Here is a 10,586-nt window from a genome sequence, read left to right on the forward strand (position 1 = left end):
CAGCTCTCCAGTCTTCCCCCACTGATTAAAGCCTCCCATCTACAGCTCTCCAGTCTTCCCCCACTGATTAAACTGCAGTCTCCCCCAGCCTCCCATCTACAGCTCTCCAGTCTTCCCCACTGATTGATTAAAGCCTCCCATCTACAGCTCTCCTGTCTTCCCCCACTGATTAAAGCCTCCCATCTACAGCTCTCCAGTCTTCCCCCACTGATTAAAGCCTCCCATCTACAGCTCTCCAGTCTTCCCCCACTGATTAAAGCCTCCATACTGCTGCACAGAATACCACCGATGCTTTTTGAATTCAACTACATGTGCTAACTAAGTACATAACACAACTGGGTTGTGTTCATTAGGACACTAAATGGATAGGGATTTGCAACACACAATGAAAAATAGTCCAGGTAGTCCTTCCCTGTTTCAGTCCGTTCGGTGCCTAATGAACACGACCCTGGAGGTACGACCCTTAAGTCCCTCCTCTTTTTCATTTGCTTCCATTTTTAAGAAGCATTTTGCAACAGAACTGTTCTTTGGCTACATGTTGCTCTTTGATAAAACAGTATATAATATATACTTCATAATATCTAAAGCGAAGACTGTACAGTGCAAGAGTATATTACAAATCACAATTCACACGTATAAAAAAGGCCTGGTCGTCCGTCCGCAGGGTCCTCAGTGCTGTATCAGTTCTGTTCATGTCGCAGGGAAACTAAACACATCATTCAATAACTAGCTAAAGCATGTTTGTTCTTACTGGTTGTGTCCCAATAGGTACCCTATTCACTATGTAGTGTACTACTTTAGACCAGAGCCCTTTGGGTCCAGGAGCCGATGTCCCAAAAAAAGCATCTTAAGGCTAAGTTAATCGGAAACTGGATCCTGGTTAATAGTATAGACTGCCTCAAGGCACACCTGTTAATTGAAATGCATTCCAGGTGACTACTTCATGAAGCTGGTTGAGAGAATGCCTAGAGTGTACAAAGCTGTCATCAAGGCAAAGGGTGGCTACTTTGAAGAATATACATGATCCCATATGTGTTATTCCATAGTTTTGACGTCTTCACTATTATTCTACAATGACAAAAATAGTGCAAATAAAGAAAACACACTTGAATGAGTAGGTGTGTCCAAAACGTCTGACTGGTGCTGTATATATATATATACACACATATATATATATATATATACACACATACATATATATATACACACATACATATATATATATATATACACACATACATATATATATATACACACATACATATATATATATATATACACACATACATATATATATACACACATACATATATATATATATACACACATACATATATATATATATACACACATACATATATATATATATACACACATACATATATATATATATACACACATACATATGGTGTCGCTTTGTGATACAGTCAATGTCAGGTAAAGTGAAAAATGTATTTCCAATGAAATCAAGGAAACGATATAATAGACCTCTTCTACAACTGTCACTCAAACATTCTGAATTCCAAATCAGGCACTGTAGCCCCTCCCTCCTGGCCACTACTGTAGATCTGAGAGGATCTGATTGGTGGAAGCATTAGGGTAACAGTTCCACCCAGCCAATCATAAAAAGGCCAGATGAAAGCGTCACCGTGATGCTAATATGAGATCCATAGGAGTGTCTAGGACAGGGGTGTCAAACTCATTCTCTGGAGGGCCTCGTTGTCTGCTGGTTTTAGGTTTTTCCTTTCAATTAAGCCCTCGGAAACCAGGTGAGGGGAGTTCCTTACTAATTAGTGACCTTAATTCATCAGTCAAATACAAGGCAGCAGCGAAAACCTGCAGACACTCTGCCCTCCGTGGAATGAGTTTGACATCTAGGGGCTAAGATGTAGGGGCTAAGTAGTAGAAGCTAAGGCATAGGGACTAGAGTGTAGGGGCCTAGTTTGAAGGGGCTAGACTGTAGGGGCCTAGTTTAAAGGGGCTAGGATGTCAGGCCCTGGTTTAAAGGGGCTAGACTGCAGGGCCTAGTTTAAAGGGGCTAGGGTAGGGGGCCCTAGTTTAAAGGGGCTAGACTGTAGGGGCCTAGTTTAAAGGGGCTAGGGTGTAGGGCCCTAGTTTAAAGGGGCTAGGGTGGGGGGCCCTAGTTTAAAGGGGCTAGACTGTAGGGGCCTAGTTTAAAGGGGCTAGGGTGTAGGGCCCTAGTTTAAAGGGGCTAGGGTGTAGGGGCCTAGTTTAAAGGGGCTAGGGTGTAGGGGCCTAGTTTAAAGGGGCTAGGGTGGGGGCCCTAGTTTAAAGGGGCTAGACTGTAGGGGCCTAGTTTAAAGGGGCTAGGGTGTAGGGCCCTAGTTTAAAGGGGCTAGGGTGTAGGGGCCTAGTTTAAAGGGGCTAGGGTGTAGGGGCCTAGTTTAAAGGGGCTAGGGTGTAGGGCCCTAGTTTAAAGGGTGTAGGGGCCTAGTTTAAAGGGGCTAGGGTGTAGGGGCCTAGTTTAAAGGGGCTCGGGTGTAGGGGCCTAGTTTAAAGGGGCTAGGGTGTAGGGCCCTAGTTTAAAGGGTGTAGGACCTAGGAATTAGGGGCTTGTACATTTGGAGTTCAGAAATAGAGAGGTTCTCTCTGTACAACAATTTGTTTGGTATGAAAATTAAAATAAAAACACACAAACAAAAAGATGTTGGACCTCCATGTAAACCACAGCTCTGCATATAGAACCATAGAACACAACTATACTGTACAAAAACCTCTTAGAAAACAGAGAAAGGTTTTGTTTGCGTTGCTGGATCTGGCCAGAGAGGGGTAGAGAGTGGAAGGAGAAAAAGGGGAGTAGAGGGGATGAGGTGAAGGAGAAAGAGGAGGGGGGGTGGAGAGGAGTATCTAGGCAAGTCAGTTAAGAACAATTAAGAGCAGTTAAGAACAAATTCTTATTTACAATGACGGCCTCCCCCGGCCAAACCCGGACGACGCTGGGACAACTGTGTGCCGTCCAATCACGGCCGGATGCGATACAGCCACTAGGGAGCCAGAGTTACAGTATACAAGTTATATTCAGAGAGGATCAATCGGATAGTTGTTTCTCAGTCTCTACCCTTCACCCCCCAAATCACAGGGTCAAAACTGACCCACAAAACACAAACAAACACACACAAAAAAATGTCCATGAACTTTTGTCGAGATGTAGAAAGTTGGACTAGAAGACAGATGCCTGTTAAGGTGTGTTTCCTTTCAAATGTCTTGTGTTGATAACAACTGGACGTAGTGAGTTCACACCTACAACAACACATTTTGCGTGAGAATTGACTAATAGTTGCCATATTTGAATCATTCTCATGTGCCTAGTTGTTGCCACGGTGAAACGTCCTCTCCTGTAGATCTGTAATAATTGGATGGTGAAACTTGCATCCAGCCAATCAGAAAAGCAAAGCGAGGGCAATTCAGGCATTCTGGAAAGTCAAGACAATCCTTTTCCCTGCAAATAAACATAAAAAACGTTGTAGTTTAAAAAATAGATTTAGCAAGCAGTAGGCATTTAGAACCGTAGGGTATAAACTGCTTTGACATCACGTGCCCCGTGTACCTTTTAAAAGTTATTCGGCAAAATCATTGTTGATTTGAAAAAAAAAACACAGTTTCGATCATTTGTCGCAATAAAGAAAGTCAGACAAAATAAAACTCCACCCCTTGTGGAACAGGAAATGCCGTTCATTAGAACGTCTCTCCCAGAGCTGCCGTTGGTCTTCGCGACATTGTTTTTGTGTAACTAGCCCGGGTCACTGGAAACTGCCGAGTGTCTGGACATTTTTTTTTACCAGCAACACAATGCTTTATGATGTCATAATGGGTGTTCTTTCTGTTGTTGTTGTTGTTGTTGTTGTTGCGTGTTTTTCGACCATCCTCCCGTCTCCAAAATCCTTAGAGTCCTCAGCAGAAACACAAAATGTTAGCCCGCCCGACCAAACAAAACCCTTTGCCTCAACATGGCCCCTCAGCAGCCTCCTGTGATGCTCACCCACTCAATCCACCCATGGCCGTCCTCAGTTTCCATCGTCCCCCTCTGTCCAGCAGCTGGTGTCCAGAAGCTGCTTGTTCACCACCGCCTCCTTGGCCTCCACACAGTCCTTTTTACTCTCTTCTTTCTTAACCCTGGTCAGCGCTGTCACTTTGGCCTGCGACCTCTTGATCTGAAACACGTCCCACCTCTCCGACAGCAGGCCCTTGTTGAAGATGACGGAGGTGACGCCGGAGGCGACGAGGATGGAGCAGAGAGACGTCAACATGATGGTGGTACGGAACGGGAAGAACTGGGTCATCACGCCCTCCGCGTCCTTCCTGAACCCAGGGAAGTGGATGACAGGGGGAAGGTTGATGAGGGGTTCCCCACTCAGGATACGGAGGACCAACGCTAGGAGATACCCCACACTGGCACCGTAGCCGTTGGACACCTAGCGGAATGAATGAACCAATCACTAGATAGATGAATAGATACTGTAGATGGATATCACGACATGCAGAATTCACAAATAATCTCTACACACATCCACCACAGGAGGCTGGTGGCACTATAATTAGGGAGGACGTGCTGGTGGTAATGGCTGGAGCGGAATGGGTGGAATGGTATCAAACACACGGTTTACAGGTGTTACAGGTGCAAGTCCATTTGCTCCGATTGGGCCATTATTATGAGCCGTTCTCCCCTCAGCAGCCTCCTGTGATGCTCACCCACTCATCCACCCCTACCTTGAAGAAGAGGACACAGACAAGCTGTGGGAACATGATTGTGTATGACATGTCGACGCCCACCAGCCAGAAAACCAGAACACTGTTATCCAGGAAGGTCAGGGCCGTCCCCGCCAGGCCACACACCACCACCGAGGTACGGATCACCCACTGTATCTCCCTGTCTGAGGCCTGGAGGAGAGATAGACACAAGATGGAGGCACAGTGGTCAGGACAAATCAAGACAAATCCAAAATGGAGGAACAGTGGTCAGCACAGATCAGGACAGATCCAAGATGAAGGCACAGTGGTCAGGCCAGATCCAAAATGGAGGCACAGTAGTTAGCACAGATCAAGACAGATCCAAGATGGAGCCACAGTGGTCAGGACAGATCCAAAATGGAGGCACAGTGGTTATGAGAAACACAATACATGAATTCAGGAAGCGGATGATGCTGTCTGATCAGAAAGAGGATGATGCTGTCTGGTCAGAACGAGGACGATGCTGTCTGGTCAGAACGAGGACGATGCTGTCTGGTCAGAAAGAGGGTGATGCTGTCTGGTCAGAAAGAGGATGATGCTGTCTGGTCAGAAAGAGGATGATGCTGTCTAGTCAGAACGAGGACGATGCTGTCTGGTCAGAACGAGGACGATGCTGTCTGGTCAGAACGAGGACGATGCTGTCTGGTCAGAACGAGGACGATGCTGTCTGGTCAGAAAGAGGACGATGCTGTCTGGTCAGAATGAGGATGATGCTGTCTGCTCAGAAAGAGGATGTTGCTGTCTGGTCAGAAAGAGGATGATGCTGTCTGGACAGAAAGAGGACGATGCTGTCTGTCTGTCTGTCTGTCTGTCTGTCTGTCTGTCTGTCTGTCTGTCTGTCGGCATTACTTCTCGAAGCCGGCAGTAGGCATGTCTGTGTAATATAGTGGTTAGATAATGTGGCAGTAGGGATGTCTGTGTAATATAGTGGTTAGATAATGTGGCAGTAGGCATGTCTGTGTAATATAGTGGTTAGATAATGTGGCAGTAGGCATGTCTGTGTAATATAGTGGTTAGATAATCTGGCAGTAGGTATGTCTGTGTAATATAGTGGTTAGATAATCTGGCAGTAGGTATGTCTGTGTAATATAGTGGTTAGATAATCTGGCAGTAGGTATGTCTGTGTAATATAGTGGTTAGATAATCTGGCAGTAGGTATGTCTGTGTAATATAGTGGTTAGATAATCTGGCAGTAGGTATGTGTGTGTGTATAATATGTAATATAGTGATTGGCTGTAAATATCTTGCAGCTGCCCACACAACACAAGTGTGTCTATACATAGTGCTCTTAACCAATCAAAAGCCCTCGTTTTCAGACCCCCAACAGAGAAAAACAGGAACTAAAAACATGTTTCCGAAGAAACATTTGAATTCAAAACCCTCCAAAAAAGATTAAATCCTCTGTCTCCTAGAACAGCAGGAGGGCCAAATGGAGAGAGTGTGTGTATGTGTGTGTGTGTGTGTGTCAAAATAGAAGTGCTTGCTATAACAGGATTGTGGTTGTTTTTGCCAACAGTCTGTTTTCTGTCTCAATGAATGCTAGTGGTGTTGATGTTTGTTCGGTCATTTGGGGACGTTTCGGTGGTTCTGTGATGTTTTATGAGCCCTTAGGATGACTTTCTAACGTCACAATAAAGTCATAAAAATAAAAAAAAGTCCACTGATGGGTTTTGTGACTTTGAAGTAACGTTGAAACAACAATGAAGTGACGTTTTGTAATGTTCTCCGACCTGATTCCTGATGATGTTCTTGTAGATGTTGGAGGAGAACATGGAGGCGGAGCTGAGGAGGGCGGAGTCCATGGATGACATCACGGCGGCAGAGACGGCCCCGATGCCGATGATGGAGACGTAGGAGGGGGTGAGGTACTGCAGGGCGATGGGGAGGATGGACCCGGCCTGGCCACGCTCGTATGGGGTCGGAGAACCATAGCTAGTCAGGTTCCAGTCTGAACAACACATAAATAAACATTAGTCCAGTTTGTGAAATAACCTTTTTATATTGTGTGTGTGTGTGTGTGTGTGTGTGTGTGTGTGTGTGTGTGTGTGTGTGTGTGTGTGTGTGTGTGTGTGTGTGTGGTGCGTGTGGTGCGTGTGGTGCGCGTGGTGCGCGTGGTGCGCGTGGTGCGCGTGGTGCGTGGTACGCGTGGTGCGTGGTGCGCGTGGTGCGCGTGGTGCGCGTGGTAAACGTGGTGCGCGTGGTGCGCGTGGTACGCGTGGTGCGCGTGGTGCGCGTGGTGCGCGTGGTACGCGTGGTGCGCGTGGTGCACGTGGTGCGTGGTGCGTGGTGCGCGTGGTGCGCGTGGTGCGCGTGGTGCGCGTGGTGCGCGTGGTGCGCGTGGTGCGCGTGGTGCGCGTGGTGCGCGTGGTGCGCGTGGTGCGCGTGGTGCGCGTGGTGCGCGTGGTGCGCGTGGTGCGCGTGGTGCGCGTGGTGCGCGTGGTGCGCGTGGTGCGTGTGGTGTGTGTGTTACCTGTGGATGCAGCGACAGCCCCCACCAAGACAGACGGGATGCCCAGCACCAGGCAGAAAGCTGAGGAGGCGAAGCAGGTGACCTGAGCCTGGGTGTAGGACGACGCTGATAGGATCCTCTGGTAGAAGGCCTGATAGGCCAGGCCTCCCAGAGCCTGAGAACACAACATCTCATCACTAACAGGTGCTAAGTGGCATAAACAAATCCACATCCAGCCACCTGTGTGGGTTTGACATTTTAAAAAGCCTTTAATGAGGCCATTATTAAATTACACCAATGTGTATTGTACTACACCTTCATCGAGGTGTCTGTTTTGTCATTTAGAGAATATAGTGATATTTTTTTACCTTTATTTAACTAGGCAAGTCAGTTAAGAACAAATCCTTATTTTCAATGATGGCCTAGGAACAGCTCAGGGATTTGAACTTGCAACTTTCCGGTTATTAGTCCAATGCTCTACCCACTAGGCTACCCTGCCGCATAATGACTTTTGTAATTCTTTAACACTAGGACTTCAATATAACATCTTGAGTTGTTCTATTATTAAATGGAAACATGCTGATCTGAATGTTGTACCCGGTTTTGATGACACATCCCGGCACATACACATTAAAAGACTGTAGAATGAATGTGCGTTAATTAGCCACACCCCTACAATTGTAATCAGGAAGTGGGATTGAATGGAATGGCACGGCTATACCATGGTGCAGCAGGTGCTCTCTAGAGGAGAATGGAATGGCACGGCTATACCATGGTGCAGCAGGTGCTCTCTAGAGGAGAATGGAATGGCACGGCTATACCATGGTGCAGCAGGGGCTCTCTAGAGGAGAATGGAATGGCACGGCTATACCATGGTGGAACAGGGGCTCTCTAGAGGAGAATGGAATGGCACGGCTATACCATGGTGGAACAGGGGCTCTCTAGAGGAGAATGGAATGGCACGGCTATACCATGGTGCAGTAGGGGCTCTCTAGAGGAGAATGGAATGGCACGGCTATACCATGGTGGAACAGGGGCTCTCTAGTGGAGAATGGAATGGCACGGCTATACCATGGTGGAACAGGGGCTCTCTAGAGGAGAATGGAATGGCACGGCTATACCATGGTGGAACAGGGGCTCTCTAGAGGAGAATGGAATGGCACGGCTATACCATGGTGCAGTAGGGGCTCTCTAGAGGAGAATGGAATGGCACGGCTATACCATGGTGGAACAGGGGCTCTCTAGTGGAGAATGGAATGGCACGGCTATACCATGGTGGAACAGGGGCTCTCTAGAGGAGAATGGAATGGCACGGCTATACCATGGTGCAGCAGGGGCTCTCTAGTGGAGAATGGAATGGCACGGCTATACCATGGTGGAACAGGGGCTCTCTAGAGGAGAATGGAATGGCACGGCTATACCATGGTGCAGCAGGGGCTCTCTAGTGGAGAATGGAATGGCACGGCTATACCATGGTGGAACAGGGGCTCTCTGGAGGAGCATGGAATGGCACGGCTATATCATGGTGCAGCAGGGGCTCTCTAGAGGAGAATGGAATGGCACGGCTATACCATGGTGGAACAGGGGCTCTCTAGAGGGGAATGGAATGGCACGGCTATACCATGGTGGAACAGGGGCTCTCTAGAGGGGAATGGAATGGCACGGCTATACCATGGTGGAACAGGGGCTCTCTAGAGGGGAATGGAATGGCACGGCTATACCATGGTGGAACAGGGGCTCTCTAGAGGGGAATGGAATGGCACGGCTATACCATGGTGGAACAGGGGCTCTCTAGAGGAGAATGGAATGGCACGGCTATACCATGGTGGAACAGGGGCTCTCTAGAGGAGAATGGAATGGCACGGCTATACCATGGTGGAACAGGGGCTCTCTAGAGGAGAATGGAATGGCACGGCTATACCATGGTGGAACAGGGGCTCTCTAGAGGAGAATGGAATGGCACGGCTATACCATGGTGGAACAGGGGCTCTCTAGAGGAGAATGGAATGGCACGGCTATACCATGGTGGAACAGGGGCTCTCTAGAGGAGAATGGAATGGCACGGCTATACCATGGTGGAACAGGGGCTCTCTAGAGGGGAATGGAATGGCACGGCTATACCATGGTGGAACAGGGGCTCTCTAGAGGGGAATGGAATGGCACGGCTATACCATGGTGGAACAGGGGCTCTCTAGAGGAGAATGGAATGGCACGGCTATACCATGGTGCAACAGGGGCTCTCTAGAGGAGAATGGAATGGCACGGCTATACCATGGTGGAACAGGGGCTCTCTAGTGGAGAATGGAATGGCACGGCTATACCATGGTGGAACAGGGGCTCTCTAGTGGAGAATGGAATGGCACGGCTATACCATGGTGGAACAGGGGCTCTCTAGAGGAGAATGGAATGGCACGGCTATACCATGGTGCAGCGGGGGCTCTCTAGAGGAGAATGGAATGGCACGGCTGCCCCCATGGTGGAACAGGGGCTCTCTAGAGGGGAATGGAATGGCACGGCTATACCATGGTGGAACAGGGGCTCCAGTGGAGAATGGAATGGCACGGCTAACCATGGTGGAACAGGGGCTCTCTAGAGGAGAATGGAATGGCCGGCTATACCATGGGCAGCAGACTCATCTAGATCAATGGAATGGCACGGCAGCATGGTGCAGCAGGGGCTCTCCGGTGGAGAATGTCACCTGCCCCTCATGAAACCATGTGGGTGTCGCATGGGCCTGTGCCACATGTGTGTCATGTGTGTGGGTGCAGACTCATGTCAAAATCGACGGCAGCTGTGTTGTGTCTGTACCTATGATGTGTGTGTGTGTGTGTGTGTGTGTGTGTGTGTGTGTGTGTACCTACGTCTGTGCGTGTGTCTGTGTGTTTTCGGTCACTCACCAGGACCATGAAGTCGTCAATCCACTTCCCCGCGTCTCTAAGCTCCAGCTTGCCGACCCAGGGGGCCTGGAACGTCTCGTTGAATGCGGTCAGAGTGATGTCCATTGAGTTTGGGTTGGTCATCATAAATGGCACACAGATCCACTGTTAGAGGAGAGTAGAGGTGAGGGGAGGGGGGTGATGCAAGGGGATGGGAAGGGAGGAGAGGGGGAGGAGTTAGGGTTGGTCATCATAACAGATCCACTGTGACAACAACATGAGGATCAGAGAGTATTCTACTTCCAGAACATTTCAAGTTAAGTAGCTCCCACTGTTTTCACTGCACCCCCTAAAATACATGTCCTCCACATACATGTCCTCTAACCTACAGTAGAAAGCTGACTAATACATGTCCTCTAACCTACAGTAGAAAGCTGACTAATACATGTCCTCTAACCTACAGTAGAAAGCTGACTAATACATGTCCTCTAACCTACGGTAGAAAGCTGACT

General features: G+C 48.4%; 1 protein-coding gene across 2 annotated transcripts; it reads right to left on the bottom strand.

Annotated features, from left to right (window-relative positions):
• Nucleotides 1–128: 128 nt before the first annotated feature.
• Nucleotides 129–10,244, bottom strand: LOC118383664 (high affinity choline transporter 1-like). 2 transcript variants are annotated; one of them, XR_008116878.1, is made up of 6 exons: nucleotides 10,096–10,244; nucleotides 7,220–7,373; nucleotides 6,480–6,697; nucleotides 4,729–4,899; nucleotides 3,569–4,433; nucleotides 129–3,460 (listed from the first exon to the last, which is right to left on the bottom strand). XR_008116878.1 is itself a non-coding variant. In XM_052508568.1 (5 exons), the coding sequence occupies exons 1-5, from the start codon at nucleotides 10,219–10,221 to the stop codon at nucleotides 4,026–4,028; spliced, it is 1,077 nt and encodes a 358-aa protein (XP_052364528.1). In that variant the 5' UTR covers nucleotides 10,222–10,244; the 3' UTR covers nucleotides 129–4,025. The 2 variants fall into 2 exon arrangements, 1 of the variants encoding a protein (XP_052364528.1); XM_052508568.1 differs by having other exon boundaries at nucleotides 129–4,433.
• Between the last annotated feature and the right edge of the window lie 342 nt (nucleotides 10,245–10,586).

This window comes from Oncorhynchus keta, unplaced genomic scaffold (genome assembly GCF_023373465.1).
Source record: "Oncorhynchus keta strain PuntledgeMale-10-30-2019 unplaced genomic scaffold, Oket_V2 Un_contig_3713_pilon_pilon, whole genome shotgun sequence".
Lineage (NCBI taxonomy): Eukaryota > Metazoa > Chordata > Actinopteri > Salmoniformes > Salmonidae > Oncorhynchus > Oncorhynchus keta.

Bases quoted from the DNA above. Each gene is read 5' to 3' on its own strand.
- LOC118383664 (XM_052508568.1), bottom strand. From the start codon at position 10,221: ATGATGACCAACCCAAACTCAATGGACATCACTCTGACCGCATTCAAC. The intron at 4,900-6,479 runs GTCGGAGAACAT...TCTCTCCTCCAG, and splicing joins AGAACATCATCAGGAATCAG to GCCTCAGACAGGGAGATACA. The intron at 4,434-4,728 runs GTAGGGGTGGAT...TCATTCCGCTAG, and splicing joins TCTGTGTCCTCTTCTTCAAG to GTGTCCAACGGCTACGGTGC.